The 23493-nt window shown below is 37.7% G+C and overlaps 1 protein-coding gene across 3 annotated transcripts in view; it reads right to left on the reverse strand.

Annotated features, from left to right (window-relative positions):
* The window catches only part of FRY (FRY microtubule binding protein), a 461448-nt gene that overhangs the window by 142738 nt on the left and 295217 nt on the right, over positions 1 to 23493 (reverse strand). For all 3 annotated transcript variants that reach the window (XM_032150526.2, XM_058437701.1, XM_058437702.1), the window contains 5 exons: positions 17576 to 17679; positions 17015 to 17123; positions 15097 to 15183; positions 7644 to 7815; positions 5921 to 6053 (listed from right to left, as the gene is read on the reverse strand). In XM_032150526.2, the coding sequence (XP_032006417.1) occupies positions 5921 to 6053; positions 7644 to 7815; positions 15097 to 15183; positions 17015 to 17123; positions 17576 to 17679 (605 nt within the window). The remainder of the gene's footprint in view (positions 1 to 5920; positions 6054 to 7643; positions 7816 to 15096; positions 15184 to 17014; positions 17124 to 17575; positions 17680 to 23493) is intronic.

Genomic DNA, 23493 nt, shown 5'->3' on the forward strand with positions numbered 1-23493 from the left:
CCCCCGAGCACCCTAACTGGGAGGCACACCCCAGTAGGGACAGACTGACACCTCACTCGGCCGGGTACTCCTCTGAGACAAAACTTCCAGAGGAACGATCAGACAGCTGAATTTGCAGTTCATGAAAATCCGCTGTTCTGCAGCCACCGCTGCTGACACCCAGGCAAACAGGGTCTGGAGTGGACCTCTAGCAAACTCCAACAGACCTGCAGCTGAGGGTCCTGTCTGTTAGAAGGAAAACTAACAAACAGAAAGGACACCCACACCAAAAACCCATCTGTACATCACCATCATCAAAGACCAAAAGTAGAAAAAACTACAAAGATGGGGAGAAAACAGAGCAGAAAAACTGGAAACTCTAAAAAGCAGAGCGCCTCTCCTCCTCCAAAGGAACGCAGTTCCTCACCAGCAACGGAACAGTGCTGGATGGAGAATGACTTTGACGAGTTGAGAGAAGAAGGCTTCAGACGATCAAACTACTCCGAGCTACAGGAGGAAATTCAAACCAATGGCAAAGAAGTTAAAAACTTTGAAAAAAAATTAGACGAATGTATAACTAAAACGACCAATGCAGAGAAGTGCTTAAAGGAGCTGATGGAGCTGAAAGCCAAGTTTCGAGAACTACGTGAAGAATACAGAAGCCTCAGTAGCCGATGCGATCAACTGGAAGAAAGGGTATCAGTGATGGAAGATGAAATGAATGAAATGAAGGGAGAAGGGAAGTTTAGAGAAAAAAGAATAAAAAGAAATGAACAAAGCCTCCAAGAAATATGGGACTATGTGAAAAGACCAAACCTACATCTGATTGGTGTACCTGAAAGTGACGGGGAGAATGGAACCAAGTTGGAAAACACTCTGCAAGATATTGTCCAGGAGAACTTCCCCAATCTAGCAAGGCAGGCCAACATTCAGATTCAGGAAATACAGAGAACACCACAAAGATACTCCTCGAGAAGAGCAACTCCAAGACACATAATTGTCAGATTCACCAAAGTTGAAATGAAGGAAAAAATGTTAAGGGCAGCCAGAGAGAAAGGTGGGGTTACCCACAAAGGGAAGCCCATCAGACTAACAGCTGATCTCTCAGCAGAAACTCTACAAGCCAGAAGAGAGTAGGGAGCAATATACAACATTCTTAAAGAAAAGAATTTTTAACCCAGAATTTCTTATCCAGCCAAACTAAGCTTCGTAAGTGAAGGAGAAATAAAATACTTTACAGACAAGCAAATGCTGAGAGATTATTTTCACCACCAGGCCTGCCCTAAAAGAGCTCCTGAAGGAAGCACTAAACATGGAAAGGAACAACCAGTACCAGCCACTGCAAAAACATGCCAAATTGTAAAGACCATCGAGGCTAGGAAGAAACTGCATCAACTAACGAGCAAAATAACCAGCTAACATCATAATGACACGATCAAATTCACACATAACAATATTAACTTTAAATGTAAATGGGCTAAATGCTCCAATTAAAAGACACAGACTGGCAAATTGGATAAGGAGTCAAGACCCATCAGTGTGCTGTATTCAGGAAACCCATCTCACGTGCAGAGACACACATAGACTCAAAATAAAGGGATGGAGGAAGATCTACCAAGCAAATGGAAAACAAAAAAGGCAGGGGTTGAATCCTAGTCTCTGAGAAAATAGACTTTAAACCAACAAAGATCAAAAGAGACAAAGAAGGCCATTACATAATGGTAAAGGGATCAATTCAACAAGAAGAGCTAACTATCCTAAATATATATGCACCCAATACAGGAGCACCCAGATTCATAAAGCAAGTCCTGAGTGACCTACAAAGAGACTTAGACCCTCACACAATAATAATGGGAGATTTTAACACCCCACTGTCAACATTAGACAGATCAACGAGACAGAAAGTTAACAAGGATACCCAGGAATTGAACTCAGCTCTGCACCAAGCAGACCTAATACACATCTACAGAACTCTCCACCCCAAAGCAACAGAATATACATTTTTTCAGCACCACATCACACCTATTCCAAAATTGACCACATAGTTGGAAGTAAAGCTCTCCTCAGCAAATATAAAAGAACAGAAATTATAACAAACTGTCTGTCAGACCACAGTGTAATCAAACTAGAACTCAGGATTAAGAAACTCACTCAAAACCTCTGAATTACATGGAAACTGAACAACCTGCTCCTGAATGACTACTGGGTACATAACGAAATGAAGGCAGAAATGAAGATGTTCTTTGAAACCAATGAGAACAAAGACACAACGAGAACAAAGACACAGAATCTCTGGGACACAATCAAAGCAATGTGTGGAGGGAAATTTATAGCACTAAATGCCCATAAGAGAAAGCAGGAAAGATCCAAAATTGACACCCTAACATCACAATTAAAAGAACTAGAAAAGCAAGGCCAAACACATTCAAAAGCTAGCAGAAGGCAAGAAATAACTAAAATCAGAGCAGAACTGAAGGAAATAGAGACACAAAAAACCCTTCAAAAAATTAATGAATCCAGGAGCTGGTTTTTTGAAAAGATCAACAAAATTGATAGACTGCTAGCAAGACTAATAAAGAAGAAAAGAGAGAAGAATCAAATAGACGCAATAAAAAATGAAAAAGGGGATATCACCACCAATCCCACAGAAATACAATCTACCATCAGAGAATACTACAAACACCTCTATGCAAATAAACTAGAAAATCTAGAAGAAATGGATAAATTTCTCGACAAATACACTCTCCCAAGACTAAACCAGGAAGAAGTTGAATCTCTGAATAGACCAATAACAGGTTCTGAAATTGTGGCAATAATTAATAGCTTATCAACCAAAAAGAGTCCAGGACCTGATGGATTCACAGCCGAATTCTACCAGAGGTACAAGGAGGAACTGGTACCATTCCTTCTGAAACTATTTCAATCAATAGAAAAAGAGGGAATCCTCCCTAACACATTTTATGAGGCCAGCATCATCCTGATACCAAAGCCTGGCAGAGACACAACCAAAAAAGAGAATTTCAGACCAATATCCTTGATGAACATTGATGCAAAAATCCTCAATAAAATACTGGCAAACCGAATCCAGCAGCACATCAAAAAGCTTATCCACCATGATCAAGTGGGCTTCATCCCTGGGATGCAAGGCTGGTTCAACATACGCAAATCAATAAATGTAATCCAGCATATAAACAGAACCAAAGACAAAAACCACATGATTATCTCAATAGATGCAGAAAAGGCCTTTGACAAAATTCAACAACACTTCATGCTAAAAACTCTCAATAAATTAGGTATTGATGGGACGTATCTCAAAATAATAAGAGCTATCTATGACAAACCCACAGCCAATATCATACTGAATGGGCAAAAACTGGAAGAATTCCCTCTGAAAACTGGCACAAGACAGGGATGCCCTCTCTCACCACTCCTATTCCACATAGTGTTGGAAGTTCTGGCCACGGCAATCAGGCAGGAGAAGGAAATAAAGGGTATTCAATTAGGAAAACAGGAAGTCAAATTGTCCCTGTTTGCAGATGACATGATTGTATATCTAGAAAACCCCACTGTCTCAGCCCAAAATCTCCTTAAGCTGATAAGGAACTTCAGCAAAGTTTCAGGATACAAAATCAATGTACAAAAATCACAAGCATTCTTGTACACCAATAACAGACAAACAGAGAGCCAAATCACGAGTGAACTCCCATTCACAATTGCTTCAAAAAGAATAAAATACCTAGGAATCCAACTTACAAGGGACGCGAAGGACCTCTTCAAGGAGAACTATAAACCACTGCTCAATGAAATAAAAGAGGATACAAACAAATGGAAGAACATTCCATGCTCATGGGTTGGAAGAATCAATATCGTGAAAATGGCCATACTGCCTAAAGTAATTTATAGATTCAATGCCATCCCCATCAAGCTACCAATGACTTTCTTCACAGAATTGGAAAAAACTACTTTAAAGTTCATGTGGAACCAAAAAAGAGCCTGCATTGCCAAGCCAATCCTAAGCCAAAAGAACAAAGCTGGAGGCATCACGCTACCTGACTTCAAACTATACTACAAGGCTACAGTAGCCAAAACAGCATGGTACTGGTACCAAAACAGACACATAGATCAATGGAAGAGAACAGAGCCCTCAGAAATAATGCTGCATATCTACAACTATCTGAACTTTGATAAACCTGACAAAAACAAGCAATGGGATAAGGATTCCCTATTTAATAAATGGTGTTGGGAAAACTGGCTAGCCATATGTAGAAAGCTGAAACCGGATCCCTTCCTTACACCTTATACAAAAATTAATTCAAGATGGATTAAAGACCTAAATGTTAGACCTAAAACCATTAAAATCCTACAAGAAAACCTAGGCAATACCCTTCAGGACATAGGCATGGGCAAGGACTTCATGTCTAAAACACAAAAGCAATGGCAACAAAAGCCAAAATTGACAAATGGGATCTAATTAAACTAAAGGGCTTCTGCACAGCGAAAAAAACTACCATCAGAGTGAACAGGCTACCTACAGAATGGGAGAAAATTTTCACAACCTACTCATCTGACAAAGGGCTAATATCCAGAATCTACAATGAACTCAAACAAATTCACAAGAAAAAAACAAACAACCCCATCAAAAAGTGGGCGAAGGACTTTTTGAACAGACACTTCTCAAAAGAAGACATTTATGCAGCCAAAAAACACATGAAAAAATGCTCATCATCACTGGCCATCAGAGAAATGCAAATCAAAACCACAATGAGATACCATCTCACACCAGTTAGAATGGCGATTATTAAAAAGTCAGGAAACAACAGGTGCTGGAGAGGATGTGGAGAAATAGGAACACTTTTACACTGTTGGTGGGACTGTAAACTAGTTCAACCATTGTGGAAGTCGGTGTGGTGATTCCTCAGGTATCTAGAACTAGAAATACCATTTGACCCAGGCACCCCATTACTGGGCATATACCCAAAGGATTATAAATCATGCTGCTATAAAGACACATGCACATGTATGTTTATTGTGGCACTATTCACAATAGCAAAGACTTGGAACCAACCCAAATGTCCAACAACGATAGACTGGATTAAGAAAATGTGGCACATATACACCATGGATTACTATGCAGCCATAAAAAATGATGAGTTCATGTCCTTTGTAGGGACATGGATGAAACTGGAAACCATCATTCTCAGTAAACTGTCCCAAGGACAAAAAACCAAACACCGCATGTTCTCACTTATAGGTGGGAATTGAACAATGAGAACTCATGGACACAGGAAGGGGAACATCACACTCCAGGGACTGTTGTGGGGTTGGGGGAGGGGGGAGGGACAGCATTAGGAGATATACCTAATGCTAAATGACGAGTTAATGGTGCAGCACACCAACATGGCACATGGATACATATGTAACAAACCTGCACATTGTGCACATGTACCCTAAAACTTAAAGTATAATTAGAAAAAAAAAGAATACTTGATTTGAATACATTTGTAGCTATGCATGCTTTCTTAAAATGCTTTCTGTGATGCAGTCTGTTACACAGTCGCACAGAAACTATGAAGTAGGAACTGTCACGAGATGTATAAAGACGGAATGTCTGTAAATTTGGGATGTCACTATGTCACATGAGTTGTGATGGTGCCTGGGAACAAAATGCCATTTCTGAAAACATGGACCAGTGAGTCATGGGCCTCATTTTCTAACTTACTGACCTAATGATACTTGAGATATAAATAAAATAGATCAATCACAGATATGACCTTATTTTTATAGTTAATCAAATACTGTGAAGGTTTTTTTTTTTTAACTATCTTTACTACTTTTTAGAACTCTAAGAAGATGAAAACAAAATACAGAACAAATGAGAATACTCTCTACTTGTGTCTTCTGGATAATCTTTCATTGATAACTTAGTCTTTACTGTACTCACGTGATCATGTCTTCTGGTTCTTTGTTTAACATCTGTACATTAGTCAGCATCATACACCTTCCTACTTCTTTATCAAGGTGCCTTAAAATGTTGTCTACAGCTTTTCGTACTTGAGAGTAATATAAGGACATGCCTGAAAAACATGCATCATAGTTATACCTTCAACTGAATCTATCAAAGGATATCCTGTATTCATCTCTATAATATTTTTTACTGAAGACCTTATGAGTCAATGACTTCCTTGAGCAAAAGGGCTGTCTGATTCAATCTCATCTGCACAGCTGTTAGCATAGTGCCTTACACTTAGTAGGTGTTCACCAGATAATCACTTAAATTCAATTTATAGGAATTCTAATACTCAATTGGAAGTATTTTCCAGAAGAGTTAAAATAATAAGAAAATACAAAATTCAAATTAAAGCAATTTGAATTTTAAAGTTTCTAGTTAGCATAAGAAAATTCACCATCATTAGTGATTATGTGAATAAAGAATAATTCTCATTGGGGGTTAGGACTTTAATAACTCCATATGACCCTCTGAAATATATATGTGCATTTTTTTAGTAAAACAAAATAACTTCACATTATAAATTTAAAAATGAAGAAAAACATATTTTAGCTATATTATTTTTATTGTTCTCATTAACTACAGTGTCGATGTACTACACTGGAAGATGAATGTGTATATGAATTATACAAATGAAAAGTGAATACCTTTGTATTTAAAATTTGTACCTTAGTGAAATAATTATTCATGATTATTTCTCATGCATTACATCTGCTTTTTTTTTTTTTTTTTTTGAGATGCAGTTTTACTCTTGTGGCCCAGGCTGGAGTGGAATGGCGCAATCTTGGCTGACCGCAACCTCCATCTCCTGGGTTCATACGATTCTCCTGCCTTAGCCTCCCAAGTTGCTGGGATTACAGGCATGCGCCACCACGCCCAGCTAATTTTGTATTTTTAGTAGAGACAGGGTTTCTCCATGTTGGTCAGGTTGGTCTCGAACTCCCAACCTCAGGTGGAGTTTCGGCCTTCCAAAATGCTGGGAGTACAGGTGTGAGCCACTGCACCCAACCTATTATACCTTTTAAAAGTCATTTAAACATTGCATAACTAAAGAGAAATATTTCAAAGCAAAAAATTTCCTTGTGTGTTTCTCTCAGGTCTGTAGAATCCAGTAACTATCTTAATAAAGTTTGTAGTAGGTGTCTACATTTGGGTACTTGGTAAGAAATGAACAAATGCCAAAAACATCTCTTTAGATAAGATAGTTAAATTAGAAAATCATCTCATGTAGTCTAAATCCACAATATAACATGGTGTGTGTTGTGATATTTGGCATGTTTAAAACACGTTAAACTAATTTAACTAAAGAAAAAAAGAAGGAGATGAATGAATGAACTGATAAACAGGATTATTTAGCAAAGCACACAGAAGTCTTGGAGACTTACTGAAAAACGTAGTAATCATTATTAGAGGCTTTAAAAAGACCATAGATACAAGTCTAACATTTAAATGCCAAAATATTTACCAGGAAGTTCTAAAAAGTTTAAAGAGCAGTAAAACAAAACACAGCACGAATCAACCAAAACAATTAATGTTGGAATGTCTTATCATCTACTTCTATAAAGATTTTTAAAAGTGCATCTCACTAAAGATAAATATCTACTGGTCATTTTAAGGGCTTAATAAGGCTTAGTTCTTATGCACTTCTGAAACTCACCTATCATTTTGGCTTCCTCTTCAGTTAGCGTTTTACTCAAATATGTTTTCTTTACTCTCAACGTGTTTCCTGAAGGAAGAACGGCTCCTGTAACCGGCATGGGAGGTTCCCCGTCTTTCTGCTGCAAGCTATCAGCTATGACCAAGAATGCCCGTAAACCAATGTTCATTCTCTGTAAGAGACAATATTGTCATGACAAAAGGAAAGGCCCAATTATTGTAGTGGAATACATCCATAAGTCTTTCAGATAGTTAAGATTGAATTGCATGTAGAAGAGTATGAGAAAATAATTTAAAAGGCACAAGAGTGTAGAGCAATCTTATGAAAATAAAATTAAGTTTCTGTCACTGTTTTTTCTTGTCGCATTATAAGAAAACAACAGGGGAGATTTCACCGACTGTGGAGGGCATGTTTGAGATGGTCATGTACTATATTCTGTTGAGGGGAATGCTGAGTGTATCTCTAAAAGATATGCCTCATCCTCTGGAGCAGGTGCAACTAAGGTAAACTGAGGTAAACAAGGGCTCATATGTCTCCTGGAAGAAGGGAGGCACCACATGTGTTAGCTCACAAAGATTGAATGGAAACACCCAGGGTTCCAAATGGGAACCATAAAATGAACATTACCTGCTCTCAACCGTAGGTCTTGACTTCTGATTTACAAAGGCCAGCAAGTTTGAGAAGAAATTTTAAAAATTCAATGCCACAGAACCTGTTACTGATGAAAACATATGGGTGTGTAAGAAGAAATGTGATTGTGGGCCAGATTGATCTTCCTTAGGCTCAGGTATGGCACAACTTTGGCCCTGAAAGACGGCTTAGTAAGACAGGTGCTCTCCCTAGTGCTCATCTTCAAAGGTCAGAAGGTACCTAAGCCTGTACTCCATTAAACAGCCATGTGTGAAACATTTACACCAATATTTTTAAACCTCATGAAGTAGTAAGTTCCCTAAGTATACTGCTACCTACAGAAGAAAATAATGACGATTACTAGGACTGATGAAAATAATTTAGTTACAATGTATTGAGTCCCTAAAATATATCCAGAACTTCTCATTAACTTTCATCCTTAACACAGTCATATGAGGAAGGTATTCCCACTTTACAGGGTAAAATATTCTCATTTTTTCAGGTGAGGAAACTGAGGTATAGTGGGAAACTTTGCATCTAAATCTGGTTTGCCTGAATCACCTATTTAGTTGAACACGATTACATTTTATAACATAAAGTAACACAGACTTCTATTCATTTTAAAATTATTTATTCAAGCTTTAAGGAGTTATCATAATTCAACCAGGATTTGGTAAATATTTCTCTGGCTCATTTATAAGCAATTCAATGTGTACTTTATGATTTTTTGACCTTAAATTATATGCTTTCTCCATTTTCTAGAATGAAAGAATATTACTTTAAAAAATAATCCGTGTATCAAAGCCCATTAGTTCCCTCTGTTGATAGTTCTTTTTATTGTTTTTTTTTTTTTTTTTTTTTTTTTTTTTTTGGAGACGGAGTCTCGCTCTGTCGCCCAGGCTGGAGTGCAGTGGCACGATCTCGGCTCACTGCAAGCTCCGCCTCCCGGGTTCATGCCATTCTCCTGCCTCAGCCTCTCCGAGTAGCTGGGACTACAGCCGCCCGCCACCACGCCCGGCTAATTTTTTGTATTTTTTTTAGTAGAGACGGGGTTTCACCGTGGTCTCGATCTCCTGACCTCGTGATCCTCCCGCCTCGGCCTCCCAAAGTGCTGGGATTACAAGCGTGAGCCACCGCGCCCGGCCGATAGTTCTTTGATGAGATATTTCTAGGCTTGTGCGTGTCTCTCAAGACACAGCAATGTTGTGGATAAGAATATAAAATGGTCAATTCAGCAGATGCAGTACTAATATAATAACCGTGGGATGACATATGTGGTCAAGCCTCAATTATCTGCCAGTGGATTATCCAATTTAGCAATCATCCTTGTCAGTTCTCTAAGTTTTCCTTTCCCTGGACAACACTAAGGGCAGAAATAAGATGGGATAGTTTGGTACACACATTTTGAAGTTAACTTCAAAAATAATTTATTTTTTTTTAAATTTCATATAGTTCTGCATCACAACTCTCCCTTTTGTCTGGCCTTGGAAAATTACTTAACTTTTCCAAGTCCAGGTATCTGCTTCCTTTCTGTAAAATGAGGATAGTAATACCTATCAATCATATGGGTCTATTGTGAGAATGAAAGAAAACGTCTGAAAAGCTGCTGCTGGCAAATATCTCTTGTAAACCAGAATCCCCACTCTATTTTTTTAAAAATCAGGTTTATTGAGATATAAATTACATGTACTAAAAGTCTCTCCTTTTAGTTGTACAGTTGTTTGAGTTTAGAGAAACATACATAGTCAGGTAACCAACAACAGAATCAAGATCCAAAATATTTCCACCATGTCCAGAAAGTCCCCCGTGCGTTTTTGCAGTTAGTCTTCTCTCCTAACCCTAGCACCTGACAAACATTGTCTAATTTTCACATTCCACCTTTTCCAGAATGTGATATAAATTGAATCAAATAGTACATAGACTTTATATCTTGCTTTTTCAGTGAGCACAATGCTTTTGAGATGTTATTGCAAGTATCAGCAGTTCGTTCATTTTTATTGCCAAATAGTATCCATTGTATTGATGATTCACAATTTGTTTAGCCATTCACCGGGGTTTGGACATGAGTTGCTTTTTTATTTTTAGTGACTATGAATGAGGCTGCTATAAATATTTGCACAAACCTTTGTGAGCATGTGTTTTGATTTCTCTAGGAAAAATACCTTGGGATGGAATTGCTGAGTCATATGGTTAAGTATACGTTTAATCTTAAAAGAAATTGCCAAATTTTTCTAAAGTGGTTGTACCTTTTTGTAATCTCACTAGAATAGTATGAGGTTCTAGTTGCTCTTTATCTTCCCCAGGACATCTCGTTTTGGTTTTAAATTGAATTTCCTTAATGACTAATGAGGTTGAATGTCTTTTCATGAGATTATTAGCCATTTGTGTCTCTTCCCTGGTGAAGATGCTGATCCTTCTGCCCATTTAAAACATTGGGTTATTTTCTTATTATTGAAATGTGGGAATTCTCTATATATTCAGATGGAAGTTATTTGTCAGATATGAGTTTTGTAAATATTTTCTCCCAGTCTGTGGCTCTCCACTTTAACTGTTTTTTTGAAGTACAGACATTTTTAATTTTGATGATGTTCAATTTATCAACTTTTTTCTTTTATAGTTTATGATTTTTATGTCCTAGAAATTTTTTCGCACCTGAAGGTCATGAAAATCTCCTTTTCTTCTGGAAGATTTATAGTATCAGATTTTACTTTTAGGTTTATGATCCATTTTGAGTTAATTTTTGTTTATAGTGCAAATTATAGGCTGAGGTTCAATATTTTGCAGGTGGATATCCAATTGTTCAGCACCATTTATTGGAAACATTATCTTCTATCCATTGAATTAACTTAGAATCATTGTTGAAAATCAATTGACCCTGTATATCTTAGTCTATTTCTAGATTTCTAGATTCTCTATTCTGTTCAACTGGTTTTTATATTCATCCTTCTGCCAATACTACACTGCCTTGATCACTATACAACTTTATAGTAAGTCCTGAAATCAGGCCATGCTAGTCTTCTAATTTTATTCTTCTTTTACAAAATTATGTTGGTTATTCTAGTTCCTTTGATTTTCTATATAAATTTTAGAATCAGCTTGTTGATTTCTACAGAAAAGGTGCAGAGATTTTAATTGGGTTTATTATTATTGAGATTACAGTTTAATCTACATAGATCAATTTGGGGACAACTGACCTCTTGTTAACAGCGAGTCATTCAATCTACAGTTATTTCTCTTCACTATTTGGGCCTTTGATTTCTCTCAGGATTTAGTAATTTTCAGTATTAAAATATTGCACATATTTTGTCAGCTTTAGTGCTAAGTTATTTTGTTTTTCAGTGTTACTGTAAATTGTTCAATTTCTTTTTTTTTTTTTTAATTATACTTTAGGTTTTAGGGTACATGTGCACAATGTGCAGGTTTGTTACATATGTATCCATGTGCCATGTTGATTTCCTGCACCCATTAGCTCGTCATTTAGCATTAGGTATATCTCCTAATGCTGTCCCCCCCCCCCCACCCCCCACCCCACAACAGTACCCGGAATGTGATGTTCCTGTGATGTTCCCCTTCCTGTGTCCATGAGTTCTCATTGTTCAATTCCCACCTATGAGTGAGAACATGCGGTGTTTGGTTTTTTGTCCTTGCGATAGTTTACTGAGAATGATGTTTTCCAGTTTCATCCATGTCCCTACAAAGGACACGAACTCATCATTTTTTATGGCTGCATAGTATTCCATGGTGTATATGTGCCACATTTTCTTAATCCAGTCTATTGTTGTTGGACATTTGGGTTGGTTCCAAGTCTTTGCTATTGTGAATAGTGCCACAATAAACATACGTGTGCATGTGTCTTTATAGCAGCATGATTTATACTCCTGTGGGTATATACCCAGTAATGGGATGGCTGGGTCAAATGGTATTTCTAGTTCTAGATCCCTGAGGAATCGCCACACTGACTTCCACAATGGTTGAACTAGTTTACAGTCCCACCAACTGTGTAAAAGTGTTCCTATTTCTCCACATCCTCTCCAGCACCTGTTGTTTCCTGATTTTTTAATGATGGCCATTCTAACTGGTGTGAGATGGTATCTCACTGTGGTTTTGATTTGCATTTCTCTGATGGCCAGTGATGATGAGCATTTCTTCATGTGTTTTCTGGCTGCATAAATGTCTTCTTTTGAGAAGTGTCTGTTCATGTCCTTTGCCCACTTTTTGATGGGGTTGTTTGTTTTTTTCTTGTAAATTTGTTTGAGTTCATTGTAGATTCTGGATATTAGCCCTTTGTCAGATGAGTAGGTTGCAAAAATTTTCTCCCATTCTGTAGGTTGCCTGTTCACTCTGATGGTAGTTTCTTTTGCTGTGCAGAAGCTCTTTAGTTTAATGAGATCCCATTTGTCAATTTTGGCTTTTGTTGCCATTGCTTTTGGTGTTTTAGACATGAAGTCCTTGCCCACGCCTATGGCCTGAATGGTATTGCCTAGGTTTTCTTGTAGGATTTTAATGGTTTTAGGTCTAACATTTAGGTCTTTAATCCATCTTGAATTAATTTTTGTATAAGGTGTAAGGAAGGGATCCAGTTTCAGCTTTCTACATATGGCTAGCCAGTTTCCCCAGCACCATTTATTACATAGGGAATCCTTTCCCCATTTCTTATTTCTAATTGTTCATAACTAGAATATATTGATTTTATTTCTCTTGTATCCTATAGACTTCCTAAAATCATTTATTAGTCCCAGTAGGTTTTCTTTAGGTTCTTTGTACATAAATAATCATGTTCTCTGTGAATTAAGACAATTTTATTTCTTCCTTTCCAATCTATATGCTTTTATTTCTTCTTCTTGCCGCTAGCACTACATAAGACCTCTGGCTTCACATTATTTTAGGTCAAGGAAAAACAGAGAAATTGATGACCAAGAAACCCTTCTCACAGACCAGCAAGTCTTCACGATGATGAGGATGGATATAGAAGGTCATTCAGGTGTGCACTAAAACAAGACAATTACCTGGAAATTTTGAAGAGTTAAGTGGTGGTGCAGCATAAAGTTTACAGTAAGATAATCCTTTAGATCTCCAGGCCTTGTTCCACAAGCTACTTCCAAAATATTATTTAAGACCCAATCTGAACTTGTTTCCTGAGAAACAATGCCCTACAGCATGTTTCATCAAGTGTATGACATCTGCTTCGCAGACTATGCTGTCCTCCCGTCTCCTTTTGAGTGGGGTTATGGGTATGGCTTTGAGCTTATAATTACCAACTACTGATAAATGAATTATTCCATAAATCTACAAGATCACAAGAAATGGAAGAAGATAACCAAATAGTTACTCCTATTGGTATCTTTTTTTTAAATCACAGTTCCAACTGCTCTCTACACAGAGAGCTTAACTAATTACTCACTGACTGAATGAGGAGTTTGAGAAAAGAACCAGGAATACATTTTATAGACAGTGATAATGATGGTAGTAGCTTTTAACATGTCCTTTTTAGACAAGTAATCCAGTAATTCTGAGAAATGATTGCTAAAGACAGTAAAGCCATGACTGCTAAGAAATGAATAATGTCTTGAGAACCTTCCCAGCAAGAGAAGGCTCTTCACTGTACAGCTCTGGGCCTCCTTCCAGCCCAAAGCCTCTGGTTTGGCACTGGCCCTGCCCCCTCCCATTGGCCCAGAGACCCTGGCTGCAGCCATTCCAGAAGCCTGTGAGGTCAATGGACACCAGACAGAAATTCCCATTTTTGGACTTTTTGTGCTGTTCCTAGATATGTGGCAACCTTAATATCAAGAAGAGAATACAGGGTGTGGTGGGAAGGAGCATGGGACTAACAGGGACCCGGGTCCCCTCTGCTACTAACAAGCTGCCAGTCTCCAGCCTCCAGGCCCCCTTCCTCACTGACAGAATGAAGGAGCCAGATGATCATACAGAGATGATAGGAACTCTCTATGTATTTGATTTTTATGGTGTGCAGTCTCCTCTCTCTCTCTCCCTTTCTTTCTTCCCTTTTTTTTCTTAAGAGTTTGTAACTTACTCTTCCTAATATCACAATTCTTCTGCGAGTTGAGGTAGAAAGGCATTTTGTCCTTTTTTACTGGTGAAAAAGCTGGAGTTCGTAGAGGTAAATGTCACACAGCTAGGAAAAGCAGCAGAGCCTGTGGCAAGTGGCAAATTTGGCTCTGCTGACTTCTGGCCCAGTGTTCTTTCTACAACCTCATAGAAAAAGAGGCAGTGTGCCAGGCATACTTTTGTTGGCTGACAGTGTTTTTAAAAGTTTAAAATTATATGTGCTGTTCATGTGCACAGCCTCCACTGCTCCACGTTGTGTATGATACCCACTGTATACTCATCTCCACAGTCTGCCTGCCCTGGAGTTGGGATGCTGTCACAGAAACAGATGTGCACACATTATTTATTTAATTTCATTGTTTTACTAATTTTATTATTACACATATTTGTTCTTCTATGTTTCATCACTTCGCGATGCTAAATTTGTTAAACAGTTATAAGTAAAAGCACTGACTTTTCTAAAATAAAACAACCTAACTTTTAGTGATGAATTATCTTTTTGGGCAAGAATTACTTTGTTATACAAGAACAGAATATGGTAGCACATCAACCTTTCATCTAACCGTTTCATTCTAAGTCTATTAATCCAAAATTTTACTTCTGAAATTCCACCATCATCTGAATTTGGACACTGACAGAAACAAATAGAAGACTTTGTGAGCAGACATCCCTCACCCCATTCTCCAAAGCCGCAAAGCAAAGGTATGGTTCCGTGAAGACATGCTCTGTTAGAAGTACATAAAAGGATCATTCATACCTCTGGGTTGAGACTGAATGCTTTTGCTGGTTTTCCCACACAAAGAAAATCGAAAATGATTTCTTTCATTGCAAAATCTAAACGTTCCTGTAGTGAAAACAAGAACACAAAATGAAAGTGTTAAAATATAAACTCAACATAAAATGGCTATTTTCATCAATATGCACCAAGCAAACAGGTGGTGGCTAAAAGAGGAAGGGCACTGCTCAGTTTTGTGGCTTGCAGAGAACCTGGAGGAAGACCATGCCCATCTGAACCGAGAGTAGGGCTGCTTCTGTTTTGTGTGGTGTGCAAGGAGGCCTTCATTATACAAAATATATAATTGGCCCCTAAACCACAGTATGACTAATGACAAAAGACCTCCCCCCCCACAAATCAAATAACCAAACACTTGGGGTATCTGGGTTTATAAAGAGGGTGAACTCTTCCTACTTGTACTGTACCTCTTTAAAATGTATTTTTAAAGAGATCACTGCAAAATGATCATTTTCTTCTATTCTCTAACATTAAAAATCCTTTGGCTCATATTATAACAAACAATTCTGCATGTGAGACATGTAATCAATACATAAGATATATTAAGGTTACTTAATATGTCAGGGGTGTGTGTATATATATATATATATATATAGTATAACAGGTATAATATGCCAGGTATATATATAACAATAGTTAATATGTATAATTAATATATGTAAAAATATATCAGGAATATATAACAGGAATATATATATCAGGTATAGATAATTAATATATATAATTTATATATAAAATATATCAGGTATCTGTGTGTATATATATGTGTGTGTATATGTACATATTTACTTATATATATATAAATAAAATAGGTTCATTTTATACAACATATTCCAGAATAAACAAAGCACATTCTCAGTCACATGATAACTACATGCAGAAAAATTACATTAATTCTTTCACCTGCAGAGCAAGTAATGTCCTTTCCCTAAGTACGAATATTACAGAGCTATTCCATTGCACCAAACTCAAAGAGAGATATTACTGTCAAATCATCTGTGAAGTAGCAATTGAACCTTACACTTTATATCAGTATCAATTGTACTTCAACAGTACTTTCATGCCTATTATTTCCTTTTAAGCACACGATATTCTGAGGCAAGCATTTTCATCCCCATTTTACAGATAAAGAAACAGAAAAAAGATGTTCTCTGATTTGTTTAAGGTTATAGAGCTGGCTCATGGCAGAGACTGGACTGGAATAATAGTCTTTTCCTGTTCCTCTGCACAAGGAGGCCAAAGTTGGGTTAAACCCATTTACTCACAAAGTGTTTTGAAAAGTAAAACTCCTGGGTTCAAATAGTAAATTACATTTGAATAATATGTAAATAATAAAAAACTATGTTTAATATTACTGGACCTGTTTTTAAGTCATTAATATACATAAAGCACTTAGAACAGTTCTTGGCAAAAGAGTGCTCGATAAATGCTAATATTCCTATTAAATTCTTTTTCATAGGTTGAAAGAACATTATTATTTATTCCTCAAATTTTGCTAAATTGTTCTCTTTTGGTTTTCTCTGAACACCAGACCCTTTGCTTCCTCTTTACTTGTAGAATCCAGAGCAGAGAAACAGGAAAAAAACAGAGGTGAAGAGTCAAGACAATCTTACTAATTCACAGGCTTTGTGACTCAGATGAGCCACTTAAACTCTGTCTGTTTCTTCATTTATCAGATGCTGAAAACACTTGACATACTCAACTCACAACTTGTTTTGAAGCAAAAGAAGAGGCTGTGTGTGAAAATACTTTAAATCTTTCACAGAAGTCTAAACACGTAAGATACTAATTTAGACTTTCAATCTTTTAGTACTTCATAAGAAGGAGGCTGGCTGCTTAAAAACCATTAGAAGATTCCCACCACCAGAATCTTCTCCATTACCTGGGCAATGAACTGGATGATTTTCACAAAGATGTTCAGAGGCATGTCCCTTGGCACCACACCGCGGGACCCTTTGGGGAAAAGTGTTGTGATGATGGTTATAAGTCGGCTGAAAGATAAGGGGGAAAAGAGAAAACAAGCAAGATTGTCTGAGCTCCAGTTCTTTAAGGGAAAATGGCAGATGTTTCATCTTATCTAAGAATCAGAGAGAATTCAAAAAAGAAAACAAACCACCTCACCTCTTTCCATTAGCATAATTACTCTATGAAAAGTTTTTCTGGAAAACTAAGAGCAGTTGGAAAATTATAGCTTTTTTTTGTTAAAGTGGCAGATGCAACTCTGGAAGTGGAACCTGTTGATCCTGGTAGAGGCTGGGGCTTTTGTAATGGGTGCTGAGCCAATGACTATGGAAAGCCTGAAAATGTTCCCTTAGGACTTAGATCTTTTAGAAACTGTCAGCTTTGAACAGCTTCTAGTTGAGTTGGCATATGTAGTAATAAAAGAAACACCCTCTGCAGTGGCTGAGTGATGTGGTTACCATTGACACAAGCCAAATCTTACCTCTGAGTAGCTGTGTTGCTTTCACATTTAATTCGAATCATATAAACCCAAAGTAATCTGTAGAGAGATTCCAGTGCAACTCGAGCCATCTTGGGGTCTTTGTTCTATAACAGAAACCAAGATGTAAGACTGCAGATGTAAATACTGAGGTCTGAGCTTCTAGAGATGGCTCTTCTCTGAAGGCCTGGAAAAGGCAAGCTCCAGGTGGATGGCTGGGTACTTACGAGGCATATTGCATCACCTGGGACTTACAGGGTATTGGCCTCTCAATGCTCATAGGATAAATCATCCATGAGGAGGCATAAAAATGGTGGGACAGAGTAATTCTGGGGGAAGCCATGTCATTTTCTCCTTTGCCAAGATGAGTACTCAAGAGATTACCTTCTCCCTCCAACCCTAGGGAACCCAAATTCTTTAGCACCAATAGGAGAATCAGTCTGTTCTTTTTATTGTTGATTATGTCCTTTTAAACCTTTATTGTTTTGATTCTCCAATGCCTCCACCCCATCCCCATCCCATCTGATTACCCTCCAGTATTTATTGAGACTAATGTGTACTAGGTACTGTGCTAGAACCTGAGATGTAGAGATAAAAGATAATCCTTTCCCTTAAGATGTTCACAATCTATGGGGGATGGGAGTCAACTCTACAACAGTATGAAAAACTGGTAGGGACAGAAGCAAGAGGATAGGAAGAAGGGCAACATATGGCAAACTCAAGGAATGGGTCAGGAAAGGATTCCAGGAGCACATAAAAACTCAGATGACTCATGCCTGTAATCCCAGCACTTTGGGAGGCAGAGGCAGGTGGATTATGAGGTCAGGAGTTCAATACCAGCCTGGCCAAGATTGTGAAATCCCGTTTCTACTAAAAATATAAAAATTAGCTGGGCATGGTGGCGGGTGCCTGTAATCCCAGCTACTTGGGAGGCTGAGGCAGAGAACTGCTTGAACCTGGGAAGCAGAGGTTGCAGTGAGCTGAGATGGTGCCACTGCACTCCAGCCTGGGTGACAGAGCGAGACTCTGTCTCAAAAAAAAAAAAAACAAAACAAAAACAAAAGCAAAACAACAACAACAACAAAAAACTCAGATGAACCTTAAATCCATTTTTGTCATACTCATTCATAATGCACACACATTTGAGTTACTATGCTGAGCCTGCCACAGTTTTTGGCCCTAGATACTTCGAAAGGTGTAAAAAAAAATGGTGGGAGGGGGAGGTTTGTAGGCAGAGGCAAGAGCACATGGCAACTGAGAGAAATAGAAGAGCAGAGGGCTCCCGTTTTGGAGCCTGAGAATCCTTTGTATGCTGGTGAAGGGCCAGTGCAAGGCCAGGTGAAGGAGCAGTAGGTGGTGAGGCTTGAGAGGAAAGCAGGGGCTACATGAGGTGCCTTTCATGAGGAGAACAGGCTTCTCATGATGGTGACAGGGAGCCAATGAGATCAGAGAGACCACAGAGGAAGTCCAATGTCTGCAGCACGGGGACAGAGGCAGAGGCAGGGAGACCAGCTGTGGGCACCCAGGCATTAAAAAATCAGAGAGGAGAGTGTGGTTTCATCATCCGTGGACGCTTCATTCCTCCATTCCTTACTTCTGACTCTCACTCCATCCTTTCAAACAATTTTATAGATTTTATCCACAAAATTTCCCTTGAATTTGATATCTTATCCATTCTCACTTCCTTTGCTATAGCTCAGGCTCCCAGCACTGTCATCTGGACTGCTGCAGTACCATCCTAACAGTCTCCCTAACTCAATCCTTGCCCGGCTGTCTATCTTACACCAATGATAATCCTTTCTATATAGAAGTCACAGAATCGGTAGTTTCCCTGGTGCCTGTGGGATCAAGCTAACATTTCTTGGCCTGGCATACCAGACTAGTCAATAGCTGGCTCTAACCTATCTCTTCTGCCTCCCATCCTGTTACTCTCCCGTAAGCTTTGTAAACCCTAGCTAGGCCACGTTCATTCTATTTCCATGATAGAAGTGCCCTTCCATCCCCATTCCTGAATCGTTCTTTTCTCCCAAGTGAACCCTGTTCATTCTTTATAGTGGGCTTGGATGTCCTCTCCTTTGTGAAGCTTTCTCTGTTCCTCCCTGATGCCTTCAATCCCAGCCCATTAAAACTAATTATTTCCTCCTGAGTGTCCCCTGACTCTCATACATACCTCTAGCATAGCCCTTCAACTCCTTACCTATGGGGAGATCTTGTTTAAACATCAGCTCCCACATAAATGATAGGTTCTCTGAAAAAAGGGGACATTATCCCCTAAGATCTATTAAAATTTCTGCTGTTCTGCACGGGGTCAATGAATGTTTGCTAACCAGTCTTTCAGTGTCTTAACTTTCTGATAGGTCTTTTGCCTTTATGTTACTTGTCTGTCTCCATTTATTTAGTCATATGATTCTTTTTTCTTCTTAGTGTAGATAATTTAGGTACTGATTTTTATAGAATTCATAATTGTTTCGAAATGATCTGGGATAAAGTTTATCTTTAAACTGCTACTGAATAAAGATGATCCACATAAATAAATTCTATAGGAAAGACTATAGTGAGAAATTTTTAGATTTAGGAAAGATAGACTTCATAGTTTTTGTAGTCTAACTACTTTTTAGTGTGGTCATTATTCTAAAAGTCTAAATTTCCATATACATTTAGGTCTGTTCTACATTTTTTTTTTGTTCTACTAGTCTGTCTATTCAAGTACCATATCATTTTAATTATTCAGGTTTTATAATGTGTTAATATCTAGTATGGCCTACTTTATATAGTCCATTGCTTTTTTTTTAATTTTTAGCGGTTTCCAAGATTTTCTTGCATGTTTATTCTTCTAGATGAACTTTATAGCTATTTGTTTAGCTTCATGGAGAAAAAAAAAAAACCTGGCTTTTTAGAAGCACACATTTATGTAGAAGTTTTTTTTTTTTTTTTTTTTGCCTGTTAATATAACAGGTAAAATTTGTCAAATGTTTTAGTTACTTAAAGGGGACTTGAAATTAGTAAAGCTGCATTTAAAATACTCGATCATTTAAAAATTTCAGAAATTCTGACTACTTGTCTTCCAACTGGTCCAAATCAGCAAATGCCTATGGTGTACTTACATAGTGGTTAAAAGCAGACTTCACACAGACTGCCTGGGTTTGAATCCATCCTTGCCTTATAATTTATTAGCAATGTGGCCACCTAGAGAAAGCATTTTAATCTCTCTGGGTCTGATTTTCCCTGTCTGTGAAATGCAGATGATAATCCTACCTCCATCACAGGAGTGTATGAGAGTTAAATGAGTTAATGCACATAGGGTACTTAACACTGTACCTGCCTGTAGTATTATTATGTAGAAGACACCTGCCATCCAGCAGCAAACAAGGGAAATGTAGCCCCTGCCTTTAAGGAACTTCTTTTCTAGTAGAAACATCTTTCCTTTGTGAATTTCCTTTTTAAAAATATATATAACAGTTTATATTTGCATAGCGTATCATTTGAAATTCTTTCATATTCATAATCTCTCATTGTGAATCATGATGAGGAAGGCAAGTATCATCCCAATTTCACTGTAAACCATAACCGAGATCTCTAGTTTAACTGATTGACACTAGTGTCTTCTGTTTCAACTTCAACTTCTTTAAAATATTTGTCCTGTCCTTCCTGTCTACCATTTTTCTTGCATCTTATTGTGACTAATATTCTTTCACTCTTAAGAACATTTTTGAGATTATTTTTGCTTCCATATGCACTGAAAAGCAAAGTAGCAAACTTAGGTTTTAGTTTGTTTTGTCTGTGGATTATGTACTGTTAATTGGTTTTTAGCATTTCAAGATGATATCAGATCATTGCAATTGCCTCCTAAATGGATTTTCTGGCCTCTCTTCCATTCTTGCACAAATGATATTCTTGAAAATACAAACTTTTTTTTTACTTTCCTGCATTTAAAGTCCTTAAGTGGCTTCTAGTCACCTACTGGACAATGTCCAAATTTCATAATATGGCACATGAGGGATCTTTTGTGACCTGGCTCCCTTGTACCACTTCCTGCCTCTGCCTTGTGGTAGGTGAACCTTGCACTGCAACACCCCTTTTGCAATTCCCTGCATGCCTGGAATGCCTTCCTACCCTTGTCTACTTGGATAACTTAAATTCAATTAGGTGACACCTCCTCTTACTACATTCCCCTGCCCCTCTACTCCTGTCCCAGTCCTCTGGAGAGGCTACCAAGCGCCCCTGCTCTCTGTTTTCTAGGAAACAGACATCCTTTACTTGAATGTTTCGTACCAGACAGTGAGTTCCAGGCATTCTGATTTGTTCATTTTTGTGTCCTCAGTGACTACCATACAGCAGGTTATATATTAAAAACAAAACCAGAAAGTATTCAAAATCGAAAAGAATCTGAGTAGTAGCTGAACAACTTGATGCATAAACTAGATTCATCTGTACAGGACCTATATGAAAGACAAACTTTACCATGTAGGTGAAGCTAATTTTCATATTATAATGACAGTAATAAATATCTTGCACTTGTATGGAATTTTGGTATTTCAGATGTGCTTTCACGTAACAAGATATCAATTGAAGGATTTTATAGATGAGAGAAGGCCCAATAAATTGCTCAAAGTAAATGATAGTAAACCAGTTTAGTAAACGACAGCTGGGATAGGAATTGACTTAGGCTCTAATAAGTATTGTTTTCTCAGAAATTGGAATGTATGTATTACATGGTGCTTGCTATAGCAGGTATTTTATTTTAATCAATGCTGCACTTATATTAACTCATTTTAATTTTCACAACAATGTATGGAGTAGATTCTAGGCACAGAGAGGTCAAATAACTTACCCAAGATCACACAGCTAATAAATGACAGTGCTAGAATCTGAACCTAGGCAATCTGGCCTCAGTGGCTTTAAAGCATTAAATTTTCCACTTCACTTTAATATTATGTGGAGGCTGACCTACTCTACTTGAAGACAGCACTTCTTCTTCATCTGTCTTTGTATTTCCTTAGCAGCTAACAGAATAGGTGCTATTCTGTTAGATGTATATTTTCAGGATGCAGACGTTTCAGCATATGTCTCAAACCACTGATTTCTGTGTCAAAGATACTTGCTTCAAGATCAAAAAACCATTCTTCTGTTGTAATCTGCATCTCCCTTAATTAGTTAACCAATAATTAATTAATAGTATGTATTTATTATGGCTCTGAGGTTCATCGATATAATTGTTCAAGAAACTAGTGGGCTTCAGAGTAGATCTTCCCTGGACCCTCTGCATCTCACCTCACTGCCAGTCACTGACTTCATGGGATGTGTCAGCCTATCTAATAACATGCCTACCTCCTTTAAATTTTGCTTTTAATTAATTTAGTTAAAACAATTCAGAGTTAATGGTAACAAACGGGGACAAGCGAATTCACTGATAACCTGGCTGATGCAATCAGTGGTATAGACCAATGTTACTCAAGGTCCATCAGCTGACTGTTTGCACCAAGTCACCTGTGCTGCTTATAAATATGCAGATTCCTGGGCTGCACCTTAGATATTCTGAACCAGAACCTCGGAAAGTGGGTTTCAAGAAGTTGCATTTATAACAGGCTTCTGTAGGGATTCTTACGTATGTTAAGGTAAAGACCTAGTGAGATAGATAATTTTAGTCATCTACTAATTTTGTTATACTTAAAATACCTTCTAGTTTTCTCTTCCATTTCAAAGAGAAAGCCATCTAAGTAAATCTATTTCTTTGTTATATTTTGCATATCACAGCAACACTTTCCATCTTTTTGACATTTCTTTTGAATACTTGAATCAATTTACTTTGATTATGATTCACCGGGTTTGATGACTGTATATTATTCAAATAACCTATTGCTACAGTTTAGGATAATCTCTAAAATTATCATAACAACATTTTTATGGCAATTATTTTTCTA

The sequence above is a fragment of the Hylobates moloch genome, unplaced genomic scaffold, assembly GCF_009828535.3.
Source record: "Hylobates moloch isolate HMO894 unplaced genomic scaffold, HMol_V3 SCAFFOLD_4, whole genome shotgun sequence".
Lineage (NCBI taxonomy): Eukaryota > Metazoa > Chordata > Mammalia > Primates > Hylobatidae > Hylobates > Hylobates moloch.